General features: G+C 46.1%; 1 protein-coding gene across 1 annotated transcript in view; it reads left to right on the top strand.

The window, feature by feature from the left end:
* SHISA8 (shisa family member 8) overlaps positions 1-13,411 on the top strand; it is a 30,914-nt gene extending 17,503 nt beyond the window's left edge. Inside the window, exons 2-4 of the mRNA XM_079993947.1 lie at positions 5,062-5,189; positions 9,762-9,911; positions 12,252-13,411. Of these exons, the coding sequence (XP_079850073.1) occupies positions 5,062-5,189; positions 9,762-9,911; positions 12,252-12,625 (652 nt within the window). The 3' untranslated portion in view covers positions 12,626-13,411. The remainder of the gene's footprint in view (positions 1-5,061; positions 5,190-9,761; positions 9,912-12,251) is intronic.
* Positions 13,412-14,179: the final 768 nt, after the last annotated feature.

Below are 14,179 nucleotides of genomic sequence, written 5' to 3'. Positions count from 1 at the left end.
CACTTTTTGAAATGTGGCAACCCTAATCACGTCCTCCTAATGCACGTGTGCCACTAAGGGTGGCTTACAACAATTTAAAATCACAATGCAATAAGTGGACTGAAATGCAAAGAATGCAATGAAGGAAATAACAAATAAAAAACATAGCATTAAATATCCTTTGAAAAGCAACCAGAAGAGTGAACAGAAGTTTATTTTTGTAAAACTACCTTAACAAGCAAAAATCTTTATCAACGTGCAAAAGACAACTCTTTTGGAGGGGGAGGGGGTTGCTCAAGCTGCTTTTAACAGGAAAATATTCCATAGTAAAACAACAGTGTCAATATGCAAATCCGTAGTTCTTGGTTGTAAATGTAGGGTCTGAAAGCTCTTGTTGTACCAGTAGGACTCCTAGACATTATATTGATGGCTCTGTCAATGTGATGAAGAACTTTTCTCTCATACACACACACACACACACACACACACACACACAGATATAGATATAGATATAGATATAGATATAGATATAGATATAGATATAGATATAGATATAGATATCAGACCTTCCTTTGTGGGCGCCCTTTGCAGGACCACGCACAGCACCTTGGGCCATGTGGGACTCACCAGCTGGTTGGGCTGGCCCGCCTCCCTGTGCTAGTCATTGGGGGTTCCCACCAAACCCCAGTTAACCTATCAGCACCGTTGGGAGGAGGGGCAATTTACATAAATAGGATGAAGAACTTTTCTCTCATATATATATATATATATATATATATATATATATATATATATATCCTGCTTAATGCCAGAATAGGCTTCGAAACTATTTACAAGTATAAAAACCAATTACACAAGCATTAAAATATAAACATCTATAATTAAAATGCACAGTAACACAATCTCATTAAAACATGAAAATATAAACACTTCTGGAAGTGGAGAGCCTTCCGGGAAGAGGGCATGCTTACCCTTCCCTTTCTCCAGCTCAGGATGTGCTAATGTGGTCTGTGCAAAGAAAGTCACTGGGAGAGAACTCAGACACAAGTCAGGCTGCAGGTCAGAGAGCAAAAATCAAGCCCTAGAAGCACGTTGGGGTAGGGAATCAGTATCTGCCGAGGTTTTCATGCTGTGAATTTCCACCTATATTCAACCTGTATATATGTGTAAATCGGGGTGGGAAATAGCTCCTTCCCATTTGCCCCCATGTGCCCTGCATCCTCCCTCCATCACATCACTCCTCCTGCAATTAGTCTGGGGGAAAGCCTAATTGCAGTGTGATGGTGCTTTGTGGCTGGGGTGTCACAGCTTGGAACTCTCAACTCTCCCTGTCCCATGCACTGCAAACACCATCCCACAAACGTGGGATAATCAGCATGCTTAAGTCTTATTAATGCATGAAGAAGTTAATACCATAGACTAAGCTGTCCTGCCAGGCTTAGCTATGTCACTTCCCTTACCTTAGGAGGAAATAGGTAATCAAGTCTATTGTCCACCCCCCCCCCCCCAGTCTACCTTTGAATTCAATGTGTGAATAAGGTTTGAGCTCCAGCTCAACTGCATGGCTGTCACCAGCCACTCTTGTGCTCCTGTACCAATAATTTAGGAACTTTACCACTTTGTAACTAAACTAAGTTTTACTAGCTGTGCAAATTTTCTGCTGATGTATGAAAAAGCACATAAAGCAAACCTTTGAAGAGTTTGTAAGTAAACCCTTTTTTAACTTACCAAACGTGTGGTTTTTTTTCCTGTGCTGGGGTGGAAGAGAGAAATTTTGAAACTCACTTGGAAGGGCATATTTTAAAGGTTTAACAGCCTATATTTCCACACTTTGCTGCATATTTTGTGACTTTAAATCTCTGCTAGGGTTCTCTCACCAAAGAGTTTTTGCCCCAAACTTGGATCCTGGCATACAGGATTTCATATATACAGTATAGCCAGCTGCTATCTCCAGGAACTCCATCCCCCCTCTGGCATTTATGTTTGAAATCCCCTCCCGCTAGCAATGAGGTTTCTGTTGTGTATGACATTTGGGGTTAGAATCATGGAATTGTAGAGTTAGAAGGGTTCGTGAGGGTCATCTAGTCCAAATCCCTGCAATTCAGCAATATTTTTGCCTGATGTGGGGCTCCAACCCACAACCTTGAGATTAAGAGTCTTCTGCTCTACTGACTGAGCTATTGCACAGGGGTTGCAAGATTCCAACCCCAAACTGCATGGATCAATGCACCACAATCCTTTGTCATACTGATCCTCCATTATATCAATGAAAAGAATAGCTTTGATTATTCCCATAATACATAAGACAACTGTTGTTGTTGTTGCTGCTGCTGCTGCTATTCTACTACAAAGGTACCTTAGTGGTCAGTGTCAGATCTTGTTCCTAAATCAGATGCAGGAAATTAAGGGCTATACGTCTTTACAAAATATATAGGTTTCTGAGGAACGGGCCACTGTAAGCATCCTTTTATTCCAGAATGAAAAACCCATAGTCCTCCCGAGGTTCTCCTCTCAGCATGTGCTTTAGCCCATCAAGGCACATAAGTGAAGTGTGTTTTAAGCAAAGGCTCAGTGGAACTTGGTAGCAAGAGCTCAAGGCTTTTTTAGGAAAGCATATCACACATTGAGACCTAGCATGAGAATAAGAACTATTCTTCAGCCAGAACCAAAGAATACCACAGAAAGGTTATCCATTAAGCATCATTTTGTTTGAAACGGCAGGTAAACGAGTCCTTGATTGCTCTAGCTTCACATTTCACAGTAATCTGTGTCAAGAAAAATGAATGCAGTTGTGAACTTCACTTAAGAATCTCCTGCCAGGAATCTCCTGCCACCCAGTTTGCGTCTGTGTCAATTTGCATGAAGAAAGAACCATTTGGTATAACGGACTCTGGAGCCGCACTATCGTAAGTGCACATGCCTCAGCCCAGGAGCCCCTGGGAATTGCAGGAAAGGCTCCTAGTGTTTCAAATGCAAATGTGACACAAATTATAGATGTTCCTTACGTGAAGTAATTTGGCACTTCATGCTGAAGTTATAAAAGCAATTGTGAAATACAAGAACTGTGAGAATACAAGAACTGCTGGGTTTCGGCTATTCTCTAGGGCTTTTGTCTTATTATTATTTTAAAAGTTATCATGCAAGTTGCCATAATTTTTCTGGGGAGGTTTTTGTGGGTTTTTTTGCAGCTGATTATATTTTCCTGTTAAGAAAGCAGATGTGCTTTTGCATGTATAACAGACTGTGTTCGGGAACCTCAGGCCTGGGGTCCAAACTTCTGGAGAACCAGAGTTGTAGCCTCTAGGCCTCTCTCACTAGCCCTCATGACTCTTATAAGCTACACTCCCTGCCCCTGCCATATCCTATCTCTCCAGGCCATGGCCCTCTCTTTCTGTCTTGCTGTGCACCCTTCCTCAAGTGCTCCTGAAGTGTGCCCTTGAACCATCCCCCACAAATGTCCTTGAAAAAACAGGACATCCTGTTTTTCCCCATGAGAGCACAGCAGCCATCTTGGGCTCCATGATCTTACACAGGTCATGTGACTCACACGGGAGCATGACCAGTAAGACATGCGCCCTGGTTTTGCGACTCAACATGTTGGAGGGTTTGTTGAACTGTCATAATACCTTTTGCTTACCTGGATACAAAGAATTATACCTCTTTCTCTGCCCACATTTGGGCCCACCTACTTTTTCCCTCTCAGCCTAGGGTTGCAATACATCTGGGATCTCCTGGACATATCCAGACTACTGCAGCCGGCAGCGGTGTCCGTTTGGAAATCGGTAAAAATGTCTGGGGAAATTCGGACATATGGCAGCCCATGTCAGCAGCGCCGTTTTGGCTGACTTCACATAAAAATACCTCAGAAACATCATTTTTACTTTTTTTGCAATTTAGCCCTAAAAGCTCAACAGCTTTGTCCCCTCCTACTCTCACCCTGCCCACCATTGCTGTAGGGATCCTGTAAGACTATCCAGGAGGAAATGTAGCCCCCAGGTGGAAAAAAGGCTTGTCACCCTTGGCAGCTAAGGCCTCCGGCCCAGTCACTGATATCCCCAATTAAAGTAGTGAGGCTGGAGGAGAGTTGACGCCAGTCACAGTGTCCCATTCTGAAACAGATGGGCCAGTCGCCTGGCTTGGTGCAAGGCAAGTTTTTAATCTATACCCAGAGGATATGTCCACAAAGAGACTGGCAAGCTCTGGATCAGTTCTCATAAGGAAAGATTATATGTTGTGCAATGGAGAACAACAGATAAATTCCCCATAGGTCAGTTATGTTGCCCACACAGTAGCCCACTTATAATATGGTTTAATTGTTTCTCCATTGCTAATAGTTATGTATCTATTGTTGGTTTTGAGTTTCAGTTGTGTTTCAATGGGTTTTTACCTAAAAAGTGGGATAGATGTTTTTACAAATATGAAATGAAATGAAATGAAGGGCAGCTGACAAGAAGCATGATCCAGACAACCGAAACACAGCCACATTGTACATTTTGGTGGACAGCCCCCAAAATTCCGATTCGAAAACAAATAAGATATTCTTTTTGCCCTCTTCCCCCCCCCCCCCCTTATAGAACATGAATAAATTCTTGTTGTTGGTTTGGTTTCCTGTTGGTGCTAGACCAAAGCCCCTTATCAGGTTCAGCAAAGCTGCAAGTCCAACTAAGATTTTAAAAAAATGACGTTGGAGACACCGGAGCTGGTCCCCAACACTGGTGTTCGTGACGCAACTCACAGACTATATGACCATGAAAATTGTTCAGCCCCTTTCAAGAAAAACTGAGCTCTATCAGTGTATGAAAGAAAAAGGTCTTCCCCTTCCAGTTTTAAGCGCTGAGAAAAGGAGGCATCCATCAAACAGAAGCCTGTTCCATTCTGAGCAGGGAGGCTTGTGCAACAAATGAACAGCAAGGGCACATACCTTGCTGTGAGTGTCTGGAAAGGCAAGCAGGTGCAAAGGGTAAACAACGTGTGAACCGAAATGACACATGACAAAAGTGTCAGAATTATACTCACAGTAACAACAGCTCAGGATCTTTACTTATGATGGCACTGCTTAATTTCCCTCCATACCTTTTCTAGGACGCTCACGGATCTCCTGAAACAGCCAGGAGGACATGGACCATCTGACATCTTGCCAGAGAGCCACATTGGCAGTGTGCAGGTCCAGATTGGCGATGGGTTTTCTCGATCTCCCAGGAATAGCACAGGTAAGATAATCACAAAGTCCTCGGCTGTGTGCATATTAACAGCTTAAAACACAGCTAGGCTGTTCTCCTTCTCCCAGCCAAAAATCTAGGATCTGCAATTTGTTAAGGGCACAGTAGAGTGGGGGTAAACTACAGTTCCCATGATTCTTTGGGGGAAGGCATGTGCTTTAAATGTGTGGTATTGTATGCAGCCTGTGTAGGAGAAAACTTTCTTTGTATACAGAATATCCCAGGTTCACAGGTTGCTCATCCAGTGTGGTGTAGTGGTTAAGAGTGGTAGACTTGTAATCTGGTGAACCGGGTTCGCGTCTCCGCTCCTCCACATGCAGCTGCTGGGTGACCTTGGGCTAGTCACACTTCTCTGAAGTCTCTCAGCCTCACTCACCTCACAGAGTGTTTGTTGTGTGGGAGGAAGGGAAAGGAGAATGTTAGCCGCTTTGAGACTCCTTCGGGTAGTGATAAAGCGGGATGTCAAATCCAAACTCTCCTTCTCCTTCTCCTTCTCCTTCTCCTTCTCCTTCTCCTTCTCCTTCTCCTTCTCCTTCTTCTCCTCCTTCTCCTTCTCCTCCTCCTCCTCCTCCTCATCCTTCTCCTCCTCCTTCTCCTTCTCCTTCTCCTTCTCCTTCTCCTTCTCCTACTCCTTCTCCTCCTCCTCCTCCTCCTCCTCCTCCTCCTTCTCCTCCTCCTCCTCCTCCTCCTCCTCCTCCTCCTCCTTCTCCTTCTCCTTCTCCTCCTCCTTCTCCTTCTCCTTCTCCTTCTCCTCCTCCTCCTCCTTCTCCTCCTCCTCCTTCTCCTCCTCCTTCTCCTTCTCCTCCTCCTCCTCCTCCTCCTCCTTCTCCTCCTCCTCCTCCTCCTCCTCCTCCTTCTCCTCCTCCTCCTCCTCCTCCTCCTCCTTCTCCTTCTCCTTCTCCTTCTCCTCCTCCTTCTCCTTCTCCTTCTCCTCCTCCTTCTCCTTCTCCTCCTCCTTCTCCTTCTCCTTCTCCTTCTCCTGGGTTTAGTGACAATTCACACAACCAGTTTGGTTCGGGGGGGCATCACCTGGGTGAAACAACCCAAAAGAGGACTTCTACGCACTGGATGTGCAAGGAAACACCTAAGGCTTCTTCCCTTTCAGCATGGCAGGGATAGAAACCTAGAGTCCCAAAAATGAACAATGCTGCACCTGCTGGACACGTTCCTTCTGCCTGGCTCTTAAAGGCACAGGAGCACCCTTCAAAGTTATACAGGAGGGTTGCCATGTGGAAGCACTCCTGAAGCCTCATCACACGTGGTCTGTGTGGAGGAGGGACAGCCCCCCCCCACCTCACATCCTTGCATGTCCTATATAATGCCTATCCTCAACCCTCAATATGCCAAGCTGCCCTCAGAAAACCTTTAGTCTAAGCACTACTTGGTATCAGTAAAGGAAGAAAATATATTCTCCCTCTCTTTTTGTTGAATGTTGCATGCCATTCCATATTTATAACCTACCTTTCTTCCCCAAAGGCAGCCCAAGGCACCTAAGGGGGGTGGGGACACAAATGCAATCCATGCATCCACATCAGTATCAACTGTATAACAAACTTACCAAGTCCATAAATGCCTACATAATGTATGCAAATGTATACAAACAGTAATCCAGTACTGCTGCCCCATTAAATGTTTCCAGCAGAGCATATGTGTAAGAGGCAGAAACTTGAAGCGTTTCTGCTACGCTGCCTCCATGGGTGGGGTGGGGGAGAAGCTGTACTTGTTGGACTTCTACCTGTTCTGCTTATTTTTTGGAAGCACCTAGGAACCCTGGGCAGGGAGAGATGATGATGATGACGACAATAGTTTTATTTTTTATACTCCGCCCAACTAGCTGGGTTTCCCCAGCCACTGAGCGGCTCACAGCATATATCAGAACATACTAAAACATCAAACATGGCTGCCTTCAGATGTCTTCTAAAAGTCAGATAGTTGCTTATTTCCTTGACATCTGATGGGAAGGTGTTCCACAGAGCAGGCACCACTACCAAGAAGGCCCTCTGCCTAGCTCCCTGTAATCTCGTTTCTCGCAGTGAGGGAACCAGCAGAAGATCCTTGAAGGACCTCAGTTTCCGGGCAGAGCGATGGGGGATGAGACGCTCCTTCAGGTCTACAGGGCCGAGGCCATTTATGGCTTTAAAGGCCAGCACCAACAGTTTGAATTGTGCTCAAAAACGCACTAGGAGCCAATGAAGATCCTTTAGAACCAGTGTTACATGGTCCCAGTGGCCACTCCCAGTCACCAGTCTAGCTGCTGCATTCTGGATTAGTTGTAGCTTCTGGGTCATCTTCAAAGGTGGCCCCACTTAGAGCGCATTGCAGTAGTCCAAGCGGGAGATAACCAGAGCATGCACCACTCTGGCAAGGCAGTCCACGGGCAGGTAGGGTCTCAGCCTGCATACCAGATGGAGCTGGTAGACAGCTGCCCTGGATACAGAATTGGCCTGCTCCTCCATGGACAGCTGTGAGTCCAAAATGACTCCCAGGCTGCACACCTGGTCCTTCAGGGGCACAGTTGTCCCATTCAGGACCAGGGAGTCCTCAACACCCACCCGTCTCTTGTCCCCCCAAAACAGTACCTCTGTCTTGTCAGAATTCAACCTCAATCTGTTACCCGCCATCCATCCTCCAACCGCCTCACTTACACAGGACCTTCACTGACTTCACTGGTTGAGATAGATGATAGTTACTGGCCAGCATAGAAATATTGTTAAGTAATAAGAATAAGAATACTAATATTGGAGCAGATAGCTTTCTGACTTAACTGCTCATGAGCATTTTGTAAAGGGAACAATTGGCAGTAATCCTTTCCCTGTATCATTTCAGCCTCTGGGGGTGGGGGGTGGGACACCCCTGTGGAGAAGTGCAGCTGGTCATCATGGGGGGGGGGGGATGTGTGACCTCTGGCAATGTCAGCCCCCACATTTTGCAAGGTGAACAGTCGCCAGGGTGAAAACCATCTGAGCGCACCAGTGACTAGATGAGGGCAGGATTCCCCCACATGCACACTTCCCCCAAACATTTTACACATACAATCTCTTCCTTGCTAATTCCTTGCGTGGGGGGGGGGGCCTGGCAGGCAAGGGGCTATCTGTGCTCCGATTTACATCCAGCTGATGGGGGGGATGGTTTGCTGCTGCTTCTCTTTGTGTTGTGACTCAGTTCTGCCTGGGGCCGAGAGAGCGCTCTGTCTCCTCCTCTCTTGTTTGCCCATGACACTTGTCCCAGTTTAAATACAGATTTCCTCCCTCCTCTCCCTGCCTCCCTCCCTATCACCTTTGAACATTGGTTAACTGAAGTGAGAACTGACGAGTGTCACTCGCTTGAGGCCCTGAAGAATGAAATCTGAGAGATAACCACATTGGCAGCCATTCAGATCGTCTTCATAATCACCATCGCCTGATACTGCCGGGCCCCCAAATCCTTAATTAAGGCTGGGATCCATTATCCCCGACATGCTTTGCAAAAGGCACAAACTCTGCCTGAAAGGTTTTGCTGTCACAAGATTAACCGGCAGCAGGTGGTGAGGTGAGAAAAGAATTACTCAACGCAAGCAAATCAATAGGCTATGGAAAGCCTCCTCCTGTGTTCTAAAGGCTGTTTGCTGTATTACTGTTGTGCTCATCCCAATTTCTGAGCGGCAAGAGGCTTCAGAGATTCCTGTGCTCACCCAGGGTTCAGTTTCCTTGGACTGGAGGTCAATGGAGACGGTGGCATCTTTAGCATATATAGTTTTATTTACACATGTATACAACCTAAGCATAAGATGGAGGGGTTCACAGCATTAACCCTTCCAACAGATCTTGCTTCCCCACTAGGTTTCCAGGGAAGTCCCTAGCCTAGGTTGCCACCTTTGGGACAAGTCAGGGGGGCTGGGGGGCTAAAAAATACTTTACCTGCTGCAGAATGAAATGACCACAAACCAATCCATTGCAATGGGTTGTTTCCAATGCTGGTCATACTCATAGAGTAGACCCAATGAAATTTATGGATCTAAGTTAGCGATGCACATTAATTCCAATGACTCACATCCTCCCCACCAGCTGAATTTCTGCCTGTCAGAAGAATGGTAAAGGTAGAAACCCAGCCAAAGAAAGAAAGAGGCAGAGAGAGCAACAAATTCTGTTTCTCTTCCTAACAGAGCTTTGCCTTAAACATCCCTTGCCATATAGCTAATAATGCCAATTCATTCACACAGACATAGTCAGACAACTTCATCCAGCCACTAGGGTTTACATCTTTTCTTGTCACATATTTGAAGTGTTTTAAAAAGAATTCATCTGTTGAATTGTAGAATTGTAGAGTTTGAAGGGACCCTAAGGGTCACCTACTCCAACCTCCTGCGATGCAATTTCTAGGTGGTGTCCTTTGTAGGTGTTTGTCCTTCTCCATCAACTGCTGTTACCTCCAGACGTCTGTCCACTGTGCCTCATTGTCTCTCTGCCTGGCACGGGGTCCACTTTCTGGGAAACAGAATTTGCAATTCTGCTCGCACTTGGGAGGGCCTAGGACACTGAGCGGATTGTGCTGAAGCCTTACCTTGCCACCTCCTTCTGCTTCCAGACAAGAACCACTTGAACAACGCTGTGGTTAACCCCTCCAGCGTCTCACAGATTGGGCTGTCGCATTCACACAACAACCGGCTGCAAATGGCAAGCACGCTGCCGCACCAAGCGCCCGACTATGCCAAGTATGCAACTCTCAAGGCTGTAGGTAGGTATTGCGGCACTGCGTCTCCTGCTGGGCAAAGTAAGGCTGGCATTTGCTGGAGGAAGGCTGTGAGAGCTGGTTGTCCCAGTGTGGTATGATATATCTCCATGTACTCATGCCCATCGGCCCATTGCTGTGTACAGGGTGACATCATCATTGTGTCTTTGTTGACTAGGGGTGGGGAACCTCAGGCCTGGGAGCCAAAACATGGGTCAAGCTTTTCCGTCTGGCCATAGTCCAGACCATGCCCCTGCCCTAAGCATGCTTCACACCCTTCTCAGGTGTTTTTGCCCAGCTGCAATGTGTTCTTGGACTGTTGCTATGTCTCTCGCTTGCCTTGATGGAGAGATGTTTGCATGGGGTGTGCCTCGGAACCTCTGACAGAATGTAGCCTTCTGTGCAGAGGTGAGATGGCCTCCGACATGTATGAAGTGGGAGGGGGGGAGATTGTAAGGTCCACAAGGAAGTGGGACCATTGGGCTGGACCAAATTTTCCCCACCATGTTGCTGGCCTTCCATTTTGCTGGGTAGTAGCTGGAGAATGGGGAGAAACTGGATTCAGGTCGCATTTAAAGATAAACCTCATTCCACTTTCCAAAACAACACATGAACTGGAATGCTGCCACCTTTTGAAACTCATGCTTTTTCCAATTTTGCAGTGCAGTTTTCCAGCCATGCAATGTGACGAAAGTTCATATACTAGGGGGACATGTGCATAAAAAGCAAGTGTTAGTGGATAAAATTATGCATTATATTATGGGAAATTGTGTTGTGAAAAATGTGTTTAGGCAAAATTGCATATGAAAATGTGCATATTAGCAGTTCATATGTAAATGCTGAAGCATATTAATGAGGACTTTGGTTGTTGTTGGGTTTTTAAAAAATATATACAAACTGATGTGAAAATGTGGAGAAGTGAGACATGAGAAACTGAGAGAAACCAAAATTCACAGATTCGCCCATCGCTAGTAGTAAATGCTGGATTTCACTAATGCCAGAGGAAGATTGAATGAGGTGGGAAAGAAAGGAAAGTGATTGCAGGGGAAGAAAAACATGAGCTAAGCCAGAAAAGGGAGCTGTTTTGGAGAGATGAATAAGTCATGAGCTGAGGGCAAACAGAGTGAGTCTCATGGCCCAACTACAGTGGGGGTGTTGAATACAGAGCAGATGACTAAGAGCTGATGACAAAAATAATTTAACGTGGATTAGTTGCCCTTTAACAAATATTAATCACCCCTTTATGCAATTATTATTCCTCACACTTTGGAAGAGTTTTTAAGGCCTTAGGACAGCCTTTGACGGCATGGTGCCCTCCAGGTGTTTTGATCTACAACAGCTTCAGTCAGCATAGCTGTGCAATGCTAGGGGTGGATGGGAGCTGTGGTTCAAAACATTTGGGGGACACCAGGTTGGCAAAGGCTGGATAAAGGTATGGTGATGGATTCTACTAACAGCTGGAGAGCCTCCATGGACCAGCCTATGACACAGAGAAGGGGTGAGCACCTCAAATCACTCTGAGCCATTTCTTCAGGTTTTAACCTATTCAAGAAGGCCTCGTTGTTATGGTAACCACAAACAAAGTTATTTAAAATAAAGGCCTATGCAGAAAGCCAAAGCCTATCTAGCTGTACTCACAGGTGTTCAAAGCAATGGTGGATTTTCCAGCCAATATAAAAATACCTGCTTGTTTGCTCTTTGATGTAATTATATATTAGACTTTGTATCATTCTTATCTAAGTTGTTGAAATCTACCCTTTTGTTGACCATGGCTTGGCTTGCCTGTCATGTTAAGCCAAACCATCGCTTTGCACAAACCTCTGAGCTCTAGGAGAGGAGGTGTGATTGCTTTGCTCCTCCTTGTTCATTCTGCTGATGTGCTATGCCATGGGTTGTCAGATCCTTTGAATCTGGGCTCACGGTTCAGCCGTCTCTAGACTAACCACAAGTTGTAACCACGGTTTGTCCTATGGTTCACAGCTTGTGGCTTGTTCAGCAGAGATAAACTACAAACTTGGATTCAGACAACTTGCCAAGCCAAACCCTGGCTTAGCTGAGCACAGCAGAATGACTCTGGGAACCTGAACAATCCTGGATTAATGTGTGGTTTGGCTTAGCCTGACACACAAACCAAGACTGAGTGTGTCTCATGCTTTTGGCAGACCTGACATTAACCTTCTCCTGCTTATGTACAGGTGGAATTAGTTAACATTTAACATCCCTAACCCTCTAGTGATACTCACAAGCAGGATGGTTAGATGGTTACAGAGCTGTCAGGAGAGCCATCACAACCTTAAGAATGTTTTGCCCTTCATTTTCTGCTCTGTTCCATATATTCCCTTCCAGAAAGTGCTCCTGAGGAATTCTACAAGCGGTTTCCTGTGGTGGACATGCCGCCATCAGCCACGCTGTCCTTCCCTCCCTTGACGCTACACCAGAAAGACGTTTCTCCCTTTCAGGACGGCTGTGCTCTGATTGGCTTGGCAACACCAGGACAGAAGGCCAAAGTGATGAAAGCCAGTGCCCACACACTGGCAGGCAGCCCTGCCTTCAAACCAGGGTGGGATCCCAACCACCCCGACCTTCGACGGCAGGCCTACACCACCAAGCGCCAGTTCAGCATCGAGAAGCTCCCCGAGGTCTTCAGCCAGACGCCTACCCACTATGCCCAGCAGCAGCGGCCCTTCTCCACCAACAGCAAGACGGAAGTCACTGTCTAGAGCAGACCTCCTCCTCAATCTCCCCTCCCTTTGAAATATTCAAGCAGCCTGTGAGGTGTGGCCTGCCTTGTCAAGCTGGAGCACCTAGTGTTGACTTGGCAGAGCAACCCCCTCCTCTCGGCTGGCACTGCTAGGTTCTGTGAGAGAGCGAGGGAATTAGGAAGGAAGCTTGGCCACCGGTTCTGAGGGATCGTCTGCAGCTCCTAACAGAACTTGCCCATTTGCTGTGGCCCTCTGTTTTCTGCATCCTGACAGAACTCGGCCAGCATGCGTGGTGAAACCGGCATGCATGTCGCTCCACAATTCGATGCACGACTCATGTTTGTAGCTCACGTCTTCATCACATCGCACATCCCAGAATGGTCAGCATCCACCGGAAACCTGAGGACTCCACTACCGTTCTGCATGGAGATGCATCAAAGGGAAAGTGGGGAGCGGGGTAAATAAAATATATCATTCTTTTCCCCTCGCCAAGAAAGGCTAAGTCAAAGGACAAGACAAACTCCTGCAATAATTAACCAGAACATTGTGTTTGAACATTTGCCCAATATAACATTCCTCTTCTGCCTTTCCCGGTGGTTAAACAAATGCAAAAAATAAAAATAAATGGGAATACAACAATGAAAGCAGTAATAAACTGTTCAAAAAGGGAACTGCCAAGGGCTGGAAGAAATTTTTACACAGTTCCCTTTGTTCTTCGCTTGATTCTTGTCCTTCTCTATCAAACCTTTCGGTTTAAGGCCATTTGTTAATATTTCTTGTCGCATATAAAACCTATATACTGCTGACATGTTTTTTTGCCTGCCACTCATCAGAGAGTCACTATCGTGGATCCTTAACAGGGGGTTGAAAAAGAGGAGGGGGCATTGCTTTCTAGAGGATATTTCCCACCAAACTCTGAGAAAGTGTAGAGCTGCCTGTCATGAAGGTACAGGAAGAACCGTGCTGTGAAGAGTGTGGAAGAGTGTGATTATGTGTCAGGGGAGAGTGTGAGTTGTGCACCCATGGAGCCTTGTAGAAATTTCAGCCATAGGTTGGAAAATCAGCTTTCTTATTTAAGGTTTGATCTAGCTAACCAAAAAGGAACCAGTGTGACTGGAGTTGGTGGTTCACCACAATAGCAGGAGATGGCTTTCATTTCACAACACTGAGTAGGAAATATGTGTGTAGACTCATGAAATAAGCCAGACTTTCTGATTTGTTGTGGTTTACAGTCAGCAAGCAGCATGTTGTCCTTCTCTATCAAACCACTGTTTGCTGTGCCACCATTTCTCTCTCCCTCTTTGCTCCTCTCCAGCGCAAGGGGAACAAACAAGCCAGGAAACCTTGGCTTCCTATTACACCCAACTAGGGATTGTGATGTGTTGCTCCCTAGTAAGTCATAGCCAGCAAGCCAACAACAAATCACCTGGCAATCATGTCTTGTTGAGGATCTTGTGTTCCAAATTCAGTCATACTGTTAGAAACTGGGGAATGCCCTCTGCTGACAAGGGCCTGGTGGTCAGCCTTCAAATATTGGTGCAAGTTCAGTGTTTTTAAATTGGGCCCCGGGGA

The sequence above is a fragment of the Podarcis cretensis genome (genome assembly GCF_951804945.1).
Source record: "Podarcis cretensis genome assembly, chromosome: 10".
Taxonomy (NCBI): Eukaryota; Metazoa; Chordata; class Lepidosauria; order Squamata; family Lacertidae; genus Podarcis; species Podarcis cretensis.
Note: the sequence above shows the minus strand (reverse complement) of the source record. Positions and strands in the feature narration are given on the sequence as shown.